Genomic DNA, 19,994 nt, shown 5'->3' with positions numbered 1-19,994 from the left:
ATGCACAAAGAGAGCAGGGTCTGATCAGAGTCATCAGTGGCCTGGGAAGAACCTGTCAACGATCTAGGGCTTCCAGGATAGCAAAGCCTCAAATACAATTGTGGTGTGATAGTGTACTTTCTCCACCTAAGTTCTGGAAAAATCCTATGGCCTTGAATACAGACCACTAGGCAACATGCAGGCGCCTTGTTTGTTCTGCTGTCTACTGGTCCAACTCTGGTGACAAGCCATAGATAGTCATGATAGATGATCCAAAAAGGCGTGCCTATGACTGGGACCTCCTCTCCTCGGTGATCCTTTTCCATTACACACTGTCTTCATTCATTTCTGTGAAAAGGGCTATCATTCTTCAAGCTTCACGCTGTGAATATCACCTTTGGACTGCCACCCGGCAAACTAAGAAACTGAGCATCTTATTGAGTCCTGCCCCGTCCCTCTTGTGTCTTGACACCCTATTGTATCAAATGTACCAGTGCACAAGAGGCTTTCAAAGCAGCCCCACACACCCCACTTCAGAAATTATCCAGTTCTGGGTTGGTAGTAAGAGGCACACGTGGGGACAAAGGGGTGACTAAAAACACTTGACACAGCTAGAGATGAGTAAGTAGAAATGACCGAGGTTCTTCAGGTACTTCCTGAAGGAATTGCTGTCTGAAGAGAGCTTCTCCCACAAGGAGAGTGCAGCCCCCTGCAGTGATAACCAGGAAGTCCTCCTTACCCCTTACTGTTTGTATAAGCCCACTTCCCACATCTGAAAGAGGCTGGGACCAGTGGGTTTGGAAGGACAAATAAAAGCCTTAGTGTTTATAAGGTACATGCAAAATCACTGAAAACAGAGCTTAGAAAAATAGCATGCAAGTTATTTTGAAATGTTTAATTTACTCTTACAGTGAAATGCCATATTTGGTGACATGCCTATCGCTGTGGCATAGCAAGAAACAGGCCCTGATGATGGTAGAATGGGGGATTTCCATCTCACTATTATTCAATTCCTATTATAGACACACAAAAGGATACATGATTTAGTCCTAATTACTTCTTGAATTATATTAGTAATTAACCAAAGTCTTGAATTTCCCACTCAATTCCTTTCTTTGCTATGATAACTCTGCTGTGTAGGGACTTCTCAGTTACAAGTAGTCATTTTGTAGAGGTTATGATGACCTGAGAAAGCTATTGCTTCTGCTGTGTTTAATTCCCCTAATTGCCTTGCGTTCTCCAAATGAGAGGATTAAACATGATAAAAGATCTTGCTTTCTAGTATGGTTGGTTGTAATATAGACATTTTTTTAAGAACTGCAAAAAATTTGTCTTAATGTGACACTTCCCACGATAGCTCTTCATTTAAAAATATACTTTAGCCACAAACACTGACAGAATTCCATTGCTCAGGTACAAGCCACAGCAGTCAGAGGAACAGGTGAGTGACCTGCCTGTCAACTGGACTGACTCACTTCCTGGATTCTCTTTCCCTAAAACCCATTCCACTTCCTAAGCCCTCCCACTTCCTTGTCTTCTCTGTGGCCGGCTCTTACCCCCAACTACTGCAGACTTCATTATCTCAGGTACAGTCCACACCAGGAGTAAGAACAGGTGAGTGGCCTGCCTGCTAGTCAGCCTGGCCACTCCCCAGATTCTGATCCCCAGGAACCAACCCCTCCCACTTCATCACCAGGATCTCTGCTGGGCCCCGCCCCTCAACCCTTCTGCAGGATCCCACTGCTCAGGTACAGACCACACCAGTGAGAAGAACAGGTGCAGATCCCAATGGCCATTCTGGTCAGAAGGACAGAGACCTACTGCTGCACCAAGGACCAAGCTAGCCACCAGAACATCAGCTCAAACTTTGACAGAGGCTTGCTACTAGAAATTCAGGCTACAAAGACTGGAAGACCAAAATGGAAACAGAATCTAAGGAGCAAAACACCCACCCAACAAAGACAAACTCAGAAATCAGTACCTAGACCTATAATTATCCCGAAGGCAGACACCTAAACGCCACTGTAAGAATCCAGTCAACAACATCCAGGGCAATATTGCACCAACAGACCCCAGCAATTCTACAACAGCAAGACCTGAATATTCCAAGGCAGCCGAAACAGAAGAAAACAACCTTAAAAACAGCTTCATGGAGATGATAGAGGTCCCTAAAAAGGAAATGAAAACTTCCCTTAAAGAAATTGAGGAAAAGACAATCAAAAATTGGAGGAAGTCAATAAGTCCCTTAAAGAATGCCAAGAAAACCAAGAAATAAACAAATAGGGAGAGGAAGCTATTCAAGACCTGAAAACTGAAACAGAATCAATAAAGAAAACACATACTGAGGGATTATGAAAATGGAAAATCTGGATAAATGAACAGGAACTAAAGACACAAGCATCACCAACAGAATACAAGAGAGAAGAAAATATAGGGGCTTGAAGATATCATAGAAGAAATATATTAATCAGTCAAAGAAAATGTCAAATCTAAAAAACTCCTAACACAAAATATCCAGGAAATATGGGACACTATGAAAAAGATCAAACCTAAGAATGATAGAAATAAAAGGAGAAGAATCCAAGCTCAAAAAAATCAGAGAATATATTTAACAAAATCATAGAAGAAAATTTTCCAACATAAAACAGACATATCTATAGATGTACAAGAAACTTATAGAATACCAAATAGATTGGATTGGAAAAGAAAATCTCCATGCCACATAATAATCAAAACAGTAAACATATATAATAAAAAAATTTAAAAGCTGCAAGGTAAAAAGGCCATGTAACATATAAAGGCAGACATATTAGAATCACAACCTATTTCTCAATGGAGACTATAAGCCAGGAGGACCTGGATTGATGTCTTGCAGAGTCTAAGAGACCACAGATGCCAGCCCAGACTACTATTGCCAGAAAAACTTTCAATCACCATAGATGGAGAAAACAAGAGTTTTCATGACAGATTCAAATTTAAACAATATCTATTCACAAATACAGCCCTACAGAAGGTACAACCCAAGGAAGTTAACTACACCACATAAACACAGCAATAGTTAATCTCACATCAGAAAAACCCGATGAAGGGAAACAGACTCTCTCTCTCTCTCTCTCTCTCTCTCTCTCTCTCTCTCTCTCTCAATATCAATGGACTCGATTCACCAAGAAAAAGACACAGGCTAACAGAATGGATATGAAACAGGATCCAGCCTTCTGCTGCATATAAGAATCATACCTCAACGTCAAAGATAGACATTACCACAGAGTAAAGTGTTGGAAAAAGATTTTCCAAAAACATCAAACTAGTCTAAGCTATTCTAATGGCTAACAAGACAGACTTTCATTTAAAATTGATCAAAACAGATAGAGAAGGACATTTCATACTCATTAAAGGAAAAATCCACCAAGATGATGTCTCAATCCTGAACATACATGCCCCAGTTGCAAGTGCAACTACATTATTAAGAGAAATATTATTAAAGCTTAAATCACACATAAAAACTTACACATTAGTAGTGGGAAACTTCAACACCCTACTCTCACCATTGAACAGATCATCCAGACAGAAACTAAACAGAGAAGTAACAGGACTTCTCAATAACCTAACAGATTTTACAGAACATTTAACACAAAGACAAAAGAATACACCTTCTTCTCAGCATCTACCAGCACATTCTCCAAAACTGACCACATACTCAGTGACAAAGCAAGTCTGAATAGATACAAGAAAACTGAAATAATCCCCATGTATTAACAAACCACCATGGATTAAAGCTGGATTTCAACAACAGCAAAAACAACAGAAAGTCCATAAACTCCTAGAAACTGAACAACTCTCTACTGAATTTCTAGGGTCAAGGAAGAAATAAAGAAAGAAATTAAAGACTTCCTAAAATTCAATGAAAAAGAATGCAAAACATACTCAGATTTTATAGGACACAATGAAAATAATGCTAAGAAGAAATTTGAAGTGCATAAACAATTTGGAGACTGTTGGGGAAGTCCTGTGTATATGTCAATAAAGCACTGGAGTCACGCTTACGCCCGCCATCTTGGAAAAACAGCAGTTTAAACAGCCATGCTTTTAACAGATTAGACATGTGGCCAGAAAAACATGAATATTTACAGTAAAGTCAGACTTGGATGAAGAAAAACCTCTAAAGGTTTACAGTGTGTTTAAAAATATACGTAAGACTGAGAGAGAAAAAGAAACAGCATAGTGGTAAATAGAGAAGCTGGCTGTGGTGGCACAAGCCGGTAGGATTTGCTGCAGAGGCAAAGGCAGGCAGATTTCCAAAGAGAAACCCTGTCTCAGAGAAAAATTAAAAAAGTAAAAGAAATAGAATAATAATAATAATAAATAAGGCACATAAAGATGAAAAATACACAGGAAGTCTGGATACTGTACGTTATTGTGTTTTTCAGGTTTTTTTTTTTTTGATTGCTAAGGAAGGAACAACTGCTAAAGTACACTTGATTATAAATGTTGCTGAATTAATTCAACTTATATCTTTTGAAAATGCCTTGACTTTAATATTTAAGTATAAGGGTACATTACTTGGGAAAAGAGTTTTTGTTTATGTTTCTACAGAAAATGAAAAGCTGAGGATTCTTTCCAGGCTTCTGTGGTTTGATGAACCAAGACCCCCGGAAACAATGGGCCAGGTGTTCCAACAATTGAAACAGCTAAGATGATGCAGTCTTACAGACCCTGAAACTAAGGACTTATACAGGTTTCTGAGTTTTGTCATCATCCCCATGGTATGAACAGCGCCCCCTTCCAGCACGAAGCAGTTTGGAATGAGCGAGAGCAACGTCCTAATTCCCATCTTGTTTATAAATCTTTGTTTTCATTTAAATGGGGTTGGTTATAATTGGTTAATGATCACAACCAATCTCTTTTTAATGGTAAAAAGGGGAATTATGGTATGGGTATGGGTTTTCATTTATTGACAAATTCAAGGTCAATTTGATATGTATATTTCTCCTCTTGATTAAGTATTGTGCTTATACTGATCTTTTAAAACATAATGCATAATTAAATACAGATTATAGATAATTACTTACAATGGTCAGAACTTATAGTTAGGTAAGTTAGGTTTTCTAGATATACAGAAATATATTTGAGATACATAGACAGTCTTCAAACCTTTCAAAGACCTTCAGAAAATGGCATTTAAAATGGTTTAGGGTTTTTCTTGACAACAAGAAATGTCTGCTCCTGGCAGCACAATTACATCTGAGAGGAAGATGGGCATTGAAGAAACTCATCATGGAGTTTGCTTTCAACATGGCAAGATTAGCCATTTGGGTAAGAAACTGCTTTGCCTGGACTGCTTGACTGTTGCTGTATAAATTAGATATACAGGACCCACAGGAAAGTGACTGTTGAACTCAAATAGTCATTCAGGGTTCCTGCTTCATGGAAGAGTCTACGAGACTTTCTGCAGGACACAGAAAAATGACTGACAGACTTGATGCAGATGGAGAGTTTGAAATTTCCTGCTTTGCTGAAAAGTCTTCCAGACACACTGTGGCTTATGGACTGAAGATGGATGCCCCAACATTACAGAGGAACTTCAGGTGACTGTCCAGGCAGCAAGATGTCTCTGTCAATCCTAGTGTTTATGTATTATCCTTCTGTGATCTTTGATGGAGTTGAAGACAGATAGTTATAATTATAGTTTTCCTTAGTTATGATAAAAGATTAGCTACATATAGACCTTTGGACTCACAAAGATGGGATGGATGATATTTTCTTTAAATCTTGCTAAATGTTGATAGACAAAATATTGTAACTGTGTTCTTACTTGATAACTGTTCTTTTATATATAATTTGACTATGTTAAAGTTAAGACCTTTCTTTTTGTTTAAACAGAAAAGAGGAGATGTTGGGGAAGTCCTGTGCATATGTCAATAAAGCACTGTTGGCCAATAGGGAAGCAAGATAGGTAGGACTAGGAGTCGAGGAGGACTCTGGGTAGGAGAAACACAGGGAGTCGAGATGTAACCGCCATGGGTAGGAAGCCCGGAAACCTCTCCGGTAAGAGAAATACTTAGATTAACAATTATGGGGTAAATACTTAAGTCAGAGCTAGCCAGTAAGAAACAAGCAAGGCCAACGGCTTCATAATTAATATAGCCTCCTGTGTGTTCATTTGGGACTGATGCAGCTCTGGAACAGGCTGGCAGGAAGGCTTTCCCATTACAGGAGACATCTCTTATTAGTAGATTAACAGGACACTTGAAAGCTATAGATTAAAAAGAAGCAAAACTCACCCAGGAGAAGTAGAATGTAGAAGCTAATCAAACTGAGATCTGAAATCAATAAACTAGAGACAAAGAGAACAATACAAAGAATCAATGAAACAAAGAGTTGGTTCTTTGAGAAAATCAACAAGATAGACAAACCCTTATCAAAACTAACTAAAAGGCAGAAAGAAAATATCCAAATTAACAAAATCATAAATGAAAGGGGGGTCAGAGCAACAGACACTGAGGAAATTCAGAGAATCATTAGGTCATACTTTGAAAACATGTATACCACAAAATTGGACAATCTAAAATAAATGAACAATTTTCTTGATAGATACCACTTACCAAAGTTAGGTTCAGATTGGCCAAACAATTGAAATAGACCTATAACTGTTAAGGAAATACAAGCAATCATTAACAGTCCCTCAACAACAACAAGCCCAGGGCTAGATGGTTTTCATGCAGAATTCTACCAGACTTTCAAAGAAAGCTAATACGAATACTCCTCAAAATATTTCACAAAATAGAAAGAGAAGGAACACTGCCTAACTCTTTTTATGAGGCCACAGTCACCCTGATACCCAAAGACTCAACAAAGAAGGAAAATTATAGACCAATTTTCTTCATGAACATTGATGCAAAAATAATAAAATACTTATAAACTGAATCCAAGAACACATCAAAAAGATCATCCACCATGATCAAGTAGGATTCATCCCAGAAACACAGGGATGGTTGTTCAACATATGAAAATCTGTCAATGTAACCTGCAATATAAAGACATTGAAACAAAAAACATATGATCATGCCATTAGATGCTGAAAAAGCTTTTGACAAAATCCAACACCACTTCAAGATAAAAGTGTTGGACAGATCACAGATACAAGAGACATACCTAAATACAGCAAACTGATAGGCAATACTAAATTAAATGGAGAAAAAGTTATGCCACTAAGATCAGGAATAAGACAAGACTGTCCACTTTCTACATATCTATTCAACATAGTACTTGAAGTTCTAATTAGAGAAGTTAGACAACTAAAAGAGGTGAAGGGGATACAAATCGGAAAGGAAGAAGTCAAACTTTTGCTATTTGCAGGTGATACAATAGTATATATAAGTGACCCCCAAAATTCTACCTCTAACCTCTACCTTTAGTGAAGTGGCTGGATAAAAGATTAACTAAAAATGGACATTTGGGTTGTCTTCATTTTGCAAATTGATCATAATATCACTGAATGTTTGTGCACAGTTGTTAAAATGTTAATTTTCAATTATTTTGGAATTTACCTGGGAATGAAATTTCTAGTTTAGATGATAATTCTATTCTAAGCAATTTGAAGAGTCATTGAACTCTTATCTAGTAACACCATTTTCCATTTCTGCCATCAGTGGACAAGAGTTTCAAAATTTTCACATTCCTATTTCTGACTTTGGGATGCTAGCCTCTGTAAGGGCAGAAATTTACTTGTGGTCCTCCTTATCTGACACAATTCTTCCCAGTTATCTGGAAGAAATTGTCATGAAATTACTTCAAAGAGGAATGATATGCTAACACACAGTGTAAAGGTAGGTCCATGACAACACCACTACCCCTACAAGCCTCTCTTTTCCTCACCTGCATGGGGTAGAGCAGTGTGTGTGTGTGTGTGTGTGTGTGTGTGTGTGTGTGTGTGTGTGTGTGTGTCTCCATGAATTATATTATGTATATGCATGCTTGTGTGTATACAGATGCATTCACTTGCATGTACATTTGTCTGAGTGTGTTTATGGAAGCCAGAAATAAACATCAGGTATCTTTCACAATTGGTGTCCATTTTATACTTTGAAACAGAATCTTTCATTAAGGCTCACTGATTGACTAGATAAGCTGTCAGACAAACTGTGAAGATCTTCCTGTCTCCACTCCCACTTCCAGTTCTAGGATTATTGACACATGACCACACCCAGAGTTTACATGAGTGCTGGAGATCCAAACTCAGGTACCTTACCCCAGGAGCTAACTCCCCATCCTCCGTGTCTTGTTGTTAATGCTCAGTGTTCAGAGATGATTCCTCTGAAGGATGCCCCCACGTCCTCATGATCATACATGAACTTGTTAATGCATGACAATCCAACCACAAGTTACGCTTTTTAAAATATCTTCTTCCAGCTCCAAACAAATGGCCCCTTAGACTGGTGCTGCTCAGAGTGAGTCATGACCAGACACAGCAGTGCACAAGAAAACTACGAAACACTGGTTCTCAGGCTGCATCTCAAGCCTGCTGACTCAGCATCTGGGGCTGGGCCAAGCATTCTGCATGTTAAAAAGCATCCAAGGTTACACCAAAGCTTATGTGTATTTGAGCGCTCCAGAGTTAAGCTTTTATTTGAGAACAGACGAATCCTGGGAAAATCTGTAGCTTAAAGGTCAGGTACTGGGAAGTAATTCATGCTGTTTTCTGTTGCGGTGGCTTGTAAACATTTTAACCGCAATCTTTACAAAGGAACATACTGTCTTCATATTGCAGGACAAGTACATGTGCATGCACATAGGATGTGCAATGAAATTAGTGTTTCATGAAACAATATGCATCCTTATTAACTGTGATTCATTCTGCAAATATGCACCCTACTCCATTCCGTTTTCAAAAACATTGGGCTAAGCCAACTGAATTGATTTTGAAATCCTCTAATGAATCACAACCAGACTTTGCAAAACACCAATCTGTAGCAATCAGCTGAAATACAAAGCTCAACTGAAGCATAAACTCAGAGGAAGAGAACATAAAACATTGCAAACTAGTCATTAAACAAGACTGTATTTTTAGATATTCTTAAAATGTTTGCATTTAGCTGGATTTAGAACACTTTAATTACAATACTGATCTTGAAATGAAGTGAATGCCATTTAGTCTGATTACAAATCTCATTACCTTCAACTAACAATTATGGATCTTAGGAGGGCACAAGGGGCACTTGGCTCTTTCATGTGACTGGAGTGAAGGCCTAAGGGACAGTCTCCCTAAGCCCCAGTTTCTTCATCTATGAAACGAGGCTGATAACAAAACCTACCTCAAAAAGCTAGACACAAGGGTCAAAGGGCCTGGAGAGATGACTTAGCAGGTTAAACACTTGCTGTACAAGCATGTGGACCCAAGTGCAGACTCCTAAAAGCTATGTGGTACCCATCTGTAGTCTTTGCAAGTGGGAGGCAGAGACAGGAATCCTAGAAATGAACCGTTAACCTAACTTTTGGAAACTTCAGGGAGCTATCTGCATCTATGTATAAGGTGAAAGCAAAAAAGGTTCCCAGTATCAACCTCAAGTGTCCACATACATGCACATATATGTGTGTATATACCGATACATACACATACGAAAATGCTTACACATACACATATCACACATACATGAATGCAACAAAAGTTGCTATGAATATTCAATGGGATTGTTCACTAAAATAATAGTAATTTAAAATAAAGTGCTGGAGGTGTCTGCCTCTGCTTCAGCTAAACACTGAACTAATTCCTGGAATCCGGTGACAGAGAGGGAGGATTGATAAGCAAAGGGGTTAAGACTGGGCTGGTTTAACCCACAGAAACAGCTGACCTGGACAAGGGGGAGCTCTTGGACCCCAGACTGATGACTGGGAATCCAGCATGGGACTGATCCAGACCCCCTGAATGTGAGTGTCAATGAGGAGGTCTAGGAAATCTATGGGGCCTTGGGTAGTAGATCAGTATTTATCCCTGGCATACAAAGGAACTTTGGGTGCCCATCTCACAATGAGGGATGCTCTTTCAGTCTGGACTCTTGTGGGAGGGCCTGGGCCCTGCCCTGAATGCAATGACAGACTCCAGATATTCCCCATGGAGAACCTCACCGTCCCTGGGGAATAGAGTGGGGATTAGGTGGGGGCCTGGGGACCTGATAGAGGGGCCGGGGGAGGAGGGGAAGGAGAGAACGCTGGGATTGACATGTGGAGCAAGCTTGTTTCTAATTTAAATAAAAAAAAAGACAAGAAAAAACTAGCAAAAAAAAAAATAAAGTGCCACTGAACAAATATTATTACCACCTTAAAAGAACAGTGGAGATATTTAAGTAAAGCCTCTCTCTCTGTGTGTGTGTGTGTGTGTGTGTGTGTGTTATTGTACATCCAAATCTAATACTTACTTGGTTCTATGTTTCCTTCGATGAACATCTTGTGTTCCCAAGTCTTTGTTAGGGCTCTAGCTACTTGACTGCCTATCTACCCACTTCCTTCCCGTCTGCACTTGAATCTGACATTTCTTGCTCAGACCAGTTTCTGCCTTATTGTCTCCACACTGACTACATCTTCACTCCCAAACCCAACTCTCCCACAGCTTGACCCCCACAACATGGGCGTCTTTACAGAACTGTGCTCTTGTGTCTTGTGAACACAGATTCTACTCAACACTTTTCTCAGCCCACTTCTATAACCTCTTAATGTCTGCTTTAGCCTCTAATTCATTCTGTAACCACTATATATTCACATAAACGGATTTACTATGTGCTATGAGCTTTGTGATGGTTCATATTAGAAATTGGGATTAAAATGAGAGAACATGTATTTGCTTCAGTCAGATTATCAGGATAGACAATATTATCTGACTAAATGATACCATGGGGTGGAGAGATGGCTCCGAATGGTCACAAGCACTTTCTGTACCCAGGATCGGCTTCTAGCACCCATGTGGCTCCTTACACCTGTTGCAACTCATGTTCTAGGGATTCTGATACCGTCCTCTGACCTCTGAGAGCACCAGAAGTGCACAAAATGCACATAAATAATGCAGATAAAGCATGCACACATAGATTATAAAAATAAATCTTGTAATCATTATATCTTATGGATTTATTGCTATCAATACATTTGAACATCATGGAGAGCAAAAATGTGTTAGTCAATGTCTGTGGCATCACTTGCTTACAACATTCAGTAACCTCAGAAACCTGACATGGGGAAAACTTATTTGATAAAAATACTTAAGCCTTCTAGTCCTTAGAAATAATACTTCCTGTAGCATGTTTAAACTAGCCTGCCATTTGTGCATAAGGTTTCTATAAATCTGAGTCTGTATAAACATCAGCAAATGTCCCAACATCCTTTGAGATATGAAAAAAAGTGTCAATCCAAATAGGATAGGAATTGCCAATTCTGTTGGCATACTGGATTCAACTGCCTGGACAGATACTTAAAATACGTTGGAATGATGCGGTTGCCTGCAGTTAGGATGTAGTCTGTAGAAGTGGCCATCACTTTTTTTTTACACTTTTCTAACCTGATTGCAGGCTTGAGGCACCTGGAGAACTTTAAAAACAATTTTCTCCAGGAAGGGATATTGGCAAAGATGCTTACACATACCCACTGGGCAGAGAACACGAATGCTAACCACCTGTGTTCTCCACTGCTGAGCAAGAGGGAAGGATACGGCACTGCATTAGACTTGAGAGGTTTCTATTTCAATTACATTTAGGATAAGCACCTATTTTCTCCCATTTGATGGTTCTCACGCACAGGCCTTTACTACTTTCAACTCCTATTCCTCTAGGATAAGGGTGAGCAATTTTCTTTTTCTATAAAGAACCAGATAGTAAGTTGGTCAGGCTTTTGTGAGTCTGACTGCCATAAATAGCACACAAATCATCAGACCTCTCCCATCCAATTAAACTTTATTTACAAAAGCAGATATGGTGGGGTATTTGGCCAGAGAACCACAGCTGATGCCCTCTATTTTCAGGGAGTTTGAAATTTTAATCGTGCCCATTAACACAAATCTGGTAACAGCATGGAGTAACATGGGAAGTGTTCTCATTCTTAGAAGCTTATCCTTCAACTGCCATCCAATTACCACAAACCAGAAACTCAGAACAGACAGTCCTGTTTATATCTAAACCATATGGACCTGTTCAGACTAGATCTGCCACTGCGTACTATTAAAGCCTGAAGCTTCACACAGATCAGAGTGATCCACCTGCCTTCTGAGCTGAGTCTGCACACCTCTGTGGCAAGCTAAAATGGTGCATGGCAGTCCTGTGTGGGCCTCCTCGTCTGCACAGGATGCCATGGGCTATTTATCTTGGAAGAAAAAAGGAAGAGTCTTTCTTTGCTGCTTCTGCATACCCCTTTACACTCTGCAGTTGACCAATGAGTTATAACCATGGAACCCCAGGCCTAAAGTTCTTGATTAAATAGTTTCTGTTCAACTGGGTGGGTTTAATCAAGGATCCTGCCTCAGCCACCCCTTCTGGGTGTCCCCTGATGTCTTGAAATGAATAATGGATGAAAGGCAAAGACGAGAGGGTGAGAGCATTTGCCCCATGGGTATTACTCTTAGACTGTCAAGCAGTGGCTCAGTGTGAGCTCGTTGCACAGTTGTGTCCTCCCTAAATCTGACTCTGCAAACATGAAAGTCCTGAACCTGTGTTGTGCTGAGAGAGATTGCCTTCAGTTATGCATGAGCTCCCGGAAGCCCATTTTCTACACCTTTGCCAAACAGGGCAGTTTATGTCTACTGTCAAACTCCTCACCCTGAGACAACCAGTGGAAGACAGGGTGGTCTCCTGGGGACGGAGGGTTCTGAGTTTTCCTGTGCATAGCCAACAATTAACCTCCCTGGTTATCCCTGTTAAGGAAAGGAAAACTAAGCAGAACTATTGGTCTGGGTTTGCATATCTATCCTGGTTGCCCTGACTCTGGCTATGGTACCAGACAGTACTTACTTGGAAGTGTTTTCAAGTATTCCCTTGACTTCATTCATTTCTTCTTTCCCAAAGTAAACAACGGTGAGATGAACTCTCCCATCCTGTTGGATACACATCTCCCTGAAAAACAAAACACATGTATGTCTGGTCCTGTCTGCACATTTATCGGAAAACAAAAACCAACTCCCTCTCCCTCCTCCTTCTGCTTTTTCCTTATTTTTTATGTGAAGGGTAAAGAGGCTTAAAGTAAAATCAAGACAGAAGAGAAGGCACTTTGATTGGCCATTCAATTTTTGTTTATTTTATCAGGAAAACCAATATATTTGAATATGTAGATGTGGTAAACCAAACATTAGATTTAAGACACCTTAGAGTGAACTTGCCACTGGAACAGCCTCCTTGGAGACCTCAGGTTGTCCTGGAAAGGGTTCTGGGAAGTCTCTGGCGTATAAGACATTAGTTCTGCGTTACAGATGAGCAATCTAATGTCCTGAGAGGGTGAAACATGAAGCGTTGTCTGTGGATGTTTCCCTGATGTGGGACAAATGACCCAGTCTTCATTCCCAAATGACCCACAGTAAACCATCACCGTTTGGTTTAGGACTGTGAGATGCCTTGGAAACATCACTGCTAACAGAACTGTGGCGGAATCCAGGCCTGTGTGTACATCTTAACCTTGTAAGCAGGTGGGATAAACCTCACTCCTCATGAACTAATGGAGTACATATGTACAACCCTAGGCCCCAAAATTTCCATCAAAATATTTGTGTACAGCCGGAAGGAGCAAAGGCCTAGGAAGAGGAGCCTGGGGTGTAACAGTATGACTTAAAACTGAGCATTCTCTCATAGCCATAGTCCCTGCAGAGAGTCTTTACCTTCTGACAGCAAGTCTCCATACACAAAAGCCACCACTGCCCCATTACTCAGCTGCAACCGATTATCCCAGCACCTGGTGACTCAGAGTCCTGACTAAGTAGCCATTTGGCTCAGCTCTCCCAGGGCCAGATCTTTGAGTCTTGACTGATCTAGAATTAATCCTCATCAAGGCATATGTGTTGCTTGCTATGTCCTATTCTTTCAAACATAGTATCTAGCTGAGCTGCTAAGTTCTTCTGAGTGTTTGTTCATCAAATGTATGCATGTATAACTGTATGTGTACATACATGCAAATGTAAATATATATACACATAAATATTTATGTGTACAGGCATGTATTTATACATATGCATATAAGTATGTAGCTAATGTGAACTGGTGTTTCCTGGGAGCCAACAGGAGAGAGATTCTACTGGTGGGATGGTATTTTGAGATACTGGGGTATTTCCTGTGCCCTCCTTCCATTGTTGACATTCGAACAGTAATCCAAGTCATAGATTCCAGAAATACCTTGGCCCTACTTACAGAGGTCAAAGTACTAGATGTTTTTTGTTATAACATCAAAAAGGGGAGAACCACATTCCTGGGGTTATTGGAAAGCATCAGAAACAACAGAAGGCATGGTTCCTGCCCTAGAAAAATGGACTCAGCAGATAAAATGAGCTCAAATGAAGTCATCAGAGAAGTAGAACTCTGAAAGCCTGGCAAGCTCTCAAGGTGGACTGAGACTTGGAGGATTCGAGAGTTCAGGAAGGTGGGAAGAGACTGGAGGGAAGGTCACCCTGACACCGCTGAGTGATGGGCACGTGAGGTTCAGCCTGGCTGCGAGTGTGCTTCTGACAAATCCTCTACACTCACGGGCTCCCTTGCCAAACCTGCTGGAAAAGTGGAAGGAAATAAAGCATGCAGACCAAACACTGGAGAAACTGTGCTTTAAAATTGTGTGAGAGTGTGAGTATGTAAGAGTGTGTGTGTGAGAGTGTGTGTGAGTGTGTGTGAGTGTGTGTGAGTGTGTGTGTGTGTATGCAGGGGATCTATCCTAGAATCAGGAATGAATCACCTGCTAGGTCTGAATTAATGCCTCCTGTGTTTTCCAGTGATACCTTTGCTGCCCCCTCTCTTTGGTGTTTCAATCAAGGGAGATGGGTCAGACCCAACCCTTAAATGGCCAGATTAGGGATCTCAGGCAGGCAAACTCAAGCTTGCTCTGGCGTTTGTCTCTGACTCTCCTCTTTAGGTGTTTGTGAGTTCTTCTATTCATTCTCTCAACAAGCATTTGTTGACAATATACAACATGCTAGACTCTACCAGGGGATCTTAAGCAAGCAGGACTGACATGTCAGCGCTTGAAGGAGTTTCCCACCTCCTAGGCAGGACTCGACCTACTCACAAAGAAACCACTCAGCGCTCCTTGAGAATTGGAATTGTACAGATTCCACTATTGCAGTCTGAATGGTCTTTGTTTTTCCAAACCTTTCCCATTTGACTACCCCACCCTTGAGGGTGTATGGGAATGGGAACGAGTGTGGTTAGATGACCAGATGCAGACATGTCTTTGTTTCAGAGACAGAAGTTGAAAAGAAGTCTTAAATGACTGACTCATGCTACATACAGACTTCTGGCTTTATATTAATTACTTGTATTTGGACAATGCCGTCTATATTACTAAGGTGATATGCCTACTTCCATTAGCATTGTCCCCAGTGACACTGTGATAGGGTGGTAAATGAAACTATAAAATGATTACGGGGAAGTCAGGCCTCATCAGCCCCTCTCAGGGAGCATGCTATGTTCACAAATGCATCCTGTCACTTCAACAGACCCAATTCCTTGACCTCAAACTAGAAACTGAAAATTCTGTTTCTATTTCACAAATACCATATCTTTTAGAGTGATTTTTAGGCAAAAAACGTGGGTTACAGTCTTTCATGCATATCTATATTTTTATTTCCTGTATGGTCAAAGTCACGATGTCATAGTCTTTGAGTTCTGTTATTAGTCTGTAGTACTTAACCATTTATAGAAGTGTGGAGACCATTGCTCAATGTCTTAGCTTAGAGGTGAGAAAACACATTCCAATAACCTCTGAGAGATGTGCAGAGAGAAACACACACATCTGATTCCATAAGGATTGATAGCATCTGTCTCCCAAGCTACCTTAGCAACAGGGGTGTGTCTATCAGATCCGACAGCTTGGGTTTACTGTATAAGATTCACTGCTAAGCACAGTGCTGTGTTTAGGAAAATGTGGGGTAGAGAAAACCTCAACAAAACTCCACATGGAAATCGTTGTGGGGAAAGATAGGTCATCTTAGCTTCCTGATATGGAAGCCTGTCAGACACGGTCCAGACACACAGCCTAGGGAAGCCTTCTCCAGACACTCCTCCATCCTGTGACTTGGAGATGGCTTCCCTAGGCCTGTCTGCAGGAGGTGTTGTATTCCTAGGCAGAGAACTCATGTTGGGCATGGCTTCTCAAATTCACCACAGAACTGAGCTTGGATCTATGAAGGAAGAGCATCCTGTGTGCCGAAGGGTGATCAGCAGCATCCCAGGCCTCCACCAACTGCATGCTAACGGCATCCCCCTTATCCAGTCTTCATAACCAAGAGTATCTCCATACCTTGCCAAATGTACTCAGGGCTGGGAGGAGTGGGATACAAACTGTGCTCAGTTCTGAAGCCCTGTCTGAAGAATCCAGTATGGTAATGATACCTGATCTGTGAGAGTTCAACACTGGCTGCAAGAAGAAAGCACCCCTGGGTGCCTTGGGAATCCCATGGCAAGCCCAGGGAGACAGCTGAAGCATCACCAAAAGCTTTCTTTGCAGAATAGGAAGCCTTGGAGGGGCATTGGCAGTCTATGCCGGGACTTGAAGGGAATTAATGCAGCAGTGCAAACACAGACAGGGTTGGGCACCGATGGTGAGTACAGTGACGGCAGCAGCCTCTCAGGCATCAGTGAGCGGCAGCCACCTTCAGTTATCATCAGAAGCAGGGGGATGTCTTCTTCTGTGACACTTGGGCTGGCAGTGCACGCTAAACGGGTATCCTTGCACATTAAGAACTCCAGGGCAGACTGGAAGAGCCGTGGAGATGAGTGATCTTGTGTTGCATGCGAGAGGAAGCAGGAAACTGTGTCCTGATGTTGGGTCTTCCGGTTCATATGCCCCATGCTGAGTGGCCTGGGGAATCACTCTACTGTGGTTCTCATGAAGAAAGAATTGATGTGGTGGTAGCCTGGCTTTCAGAGTGGCGATATCAGGAGGTAGGGTTTAGCGTAAGGTGATTAAGTCACCCACAGGGGCACTGTCATAGGAAGGAGTTACTTTAGGCTTTGTGAGAGCTTGGTGCTCCTACGTAGTTATCTGGACATGGTCACACATGTCTATTGTTCTAGCATTTGAGAAATAGAATAAGTTCCATGCCAGATCCTGCGAGAGAGAGAGAAGGGGAGAAAACAGATGGCAAGGACAAGGGGAAGGTGGGGAAGGAAGGCAGAGGAGAGGAAGGCAGGAAAAGTGCAGAGAAAGGAAGAAAGACGAGAGATGAGATAAACAGAGAGCAGAGGAGAGGAGGGGAGGGGAGACAAAAGAAGGGGAAGGGAAAGCAGAGCAGGGAAGGGAGAAGGGAAATGAGGGGAGGGGTGAAGGGAAGGAAGGGTGAAGAGAGAAAAGGAGGTGGGGGAGGCCAGAGCTGGGAAAGCAAGGCATTGTCTGGCTCCTGAAGGCTTCTCTCCTTCACGCTGTTGTTTCTCCTTGTCTGATGTGTTCTCGCCCTGTTTCCAGTCCCAATAACACCCTCTCCAGGAACAAGTCCATGTTAGGACTATGCCTTAAATCTCTACTGTGACCTAAGTAAACTACTTTTTTGTTCTTTGGGGTTTTTAAATTTTATTTTATTTTCTGAGTTCGGTCTCTCATTCTATAGCCCAGGCTAGCCTGGAACTTCTTATGTGGCCTAGGCTGGCTTCAAAAGTGCATTAATCCTCCCTTATCAAGGGTGTCTCCCAAGGGCTGAGACTATAATCATAAGCCACCATGCCCGCCTTAATCACCTTTATCATATTATCTGTAACTACCATATTGTAGCAACATAGATAAAATCAACACACAGACTCAAGAATCCACATTCAGTGAGCACCTGGGTTATGCAATGCTCGTCTTGCCTTGGAGAGGGATTAACACAGGGCCATAATGTATGATTCCCTCCAGGACGATAACAGCCCATTTTTCTTCAGACTCTCCATGTTCTCCCAAGGAAATCTCCACATGCAAGGAGATGCTCAAGTTCCAGCAAAACCTGGGATGACTGAAGAGCTACAATGTAGTGTGGTGTTGAATAACCATGGTTACGGAGGCTGGTGAGTCGAAAGGGCAGCAAGTTAACCTCAGGAGGCTGATGGACTCGGCGGAGGAGAGAGCATCTCAGGGCAGCAGCATAGCTGAGTGAGCTCGGACCTTTCACAGCTAAGAAAGGAATCTCACTGCTGCTCTTTGCCAAGGCAGTTTCTACTCAAATATACCAGGGATGGGAAAATGGGTCAGGAATTTGCATGCAACAACAACCCACCAGGTCCCAGTTTACCAATGTCAACAGGAGAAAAATTGCTCTGCATGAAGGAACTATGGATACTGTAAGGGACAGGTTCCATCGTGGAGAGGAAGCACAGGGTGACTGGGGGGACTCTGCATCTGCTTATATAACCGCATTCTGTTTTGGGTTTGGTGCACCCTTTCCCTTTCCCTCTGCCAAAGAGAATTAACACGCAATCCCACTATTCCATTATTTGGGTGTTCTGATCATCGTTAAGAAGTGATGGTGGATTATGACCTCAATCAAGCAACTCTCCTGACTCTCATTGCAATATAGAAAACACTCTTCCAGTGAACCATTTTTCACTCTCATGAATAGGCATCTCTCTATGGCCTGTAGCTCAAACCTAATGCTGTCTTCTATTAGGTCACTAAGGAACATAAGCAACATAACTGATGAAGTTTTATCATTTCCAAGCTCATCAGCTGTGATGGCTACTCATCAGCTGTGCCAGCTTCTCCATGTAGCTCTGGTTTGAGTAGTGCAATGGCCCACAGGACTGGTGTTGGGACATAAATTAGAAAGAGCACTGTACTAGGTAAAACAGCATACTTTCCTTAAGGAATACAGAGGACACAGGAGTCTATATCTATGTCACAATCCTGGTGGCTAGAGGGCTTTGAGTCACCTGTATTAGCTTAGCCAAATGTTTAAGGAGTGTTTCCATTTGAAATATACAATCTGTATGCAGAGGTTTCTGTCTTGCCTAGTCCCACAGCTGCTTTGCCCCAAATAAACACACAGAAACTTTTATTAATTAGAAATTGGCCAATGGCTCAGGCTTCTTATTGGCTAGCTCTCTCTTAATTATTAACCCATAACTACTAATCTACGTATTTCTACATGGTCTTATCTTACTGGAGAACCTCTAGTGTCCTATCTTCCCAACCACTACATGGCATCTCCTAGTGGCCTCTCTCTGTTTCCTCTCCCCAGCATTCTCCTTGACTGGTAGCCCCTCCCATAATAGCTTCCTGCCTGACTACTGGCCAATCAGTGTTTTATTTATCAACCAATAACAGAAACACATATACAGAAGAACATCCCCCATCAATAACCCCTGCTTTAAATTCCCCTCACCCAGAGATTGCCAAAGCCTTCTTAAAGGTTCTAGGCCAAAATGGGATGAAAGAGAGAATTTCTAAAAAGCCAAGTAGAAGATGACCTTGATAGTGCATTGGTGCATCAAAAATGCCTTGAGATGGATGAGAAAACCAGAAGGGAAAAACAAAGAACATTCAAGCAAATATAACCCACCCAGTCTGACACGAAAAAGGGTTTAGTTCAGCTGGAAGCAGTCAAAATAAAAAGCAAGCAAACTTGGAAGAAACAAAAAAAAAGCTTTAAAAAAAATCATGAAGAATACCTCCCATTAACCCCCCTACCCTGCTGGGAGAGGCGGAGATAAGGATCTGAAGACTTATAGCTTTGTTATTTATCGTGAGAGAGCTCCTGATATCCAACAAAGCACATGATGAACTCACAGATGAGCCCAAAATCCCTAACCCAGACGGGAGAAACTGAGCAGTCCCAGCCAAACGTGAGACAGCTTCAAAGGCAAAATGAGGTAGTTATCCAA

General features: G+C 41.5%; 1 protein-coding gene across 8 annotated transcripts in view; it reads right to left on the bottom strand.

The window, feature by feature from the left end:
- Positions 1-19,994, bottom strand: part of Csgalnact1 (chondroitin sulfate N-acetylgalactosaminyltransferase 1) — a 340,304-nt gene that overhangs the window by 20,317 nt on the left and 299,993 nt on the right. For all 8 annotated transcript variants that reach the window (XM_021230186.2, XM_013117195.3, XM_013117196.3 and 5 more), the window contains one exon: positions 12,963-13,064. In XM_021230186.2, coding sequence (XP_021085845.1) covers positions 12,963-13,064 — 102 coding nt within the window. The remainder of the gene's footprint in view (positions 1-12,962; positions 13,065-19,994) is intronic.

The sequence above is a fragment of the Mesocricetus auratus genome, unplaced genomic scaffold (genome assembly GCF_017639785.1).
Source record: "Mesocricetus auratus isolate SY011 unplaced genomic scaffold, BCM_Maur_2.0 Super-Scaffold_6731, whole genome shotgun sequence".
Classification (NCBI taxonomy): Eukaryota; Metazoa; Chordata; class Mammalia; order Rodentia; family Cricetidae; genus Mesocricetus; species Mesocricetus auratus.
This window is presented reverse-complemented; position numbering and strand designations above follow the sequence as displayed.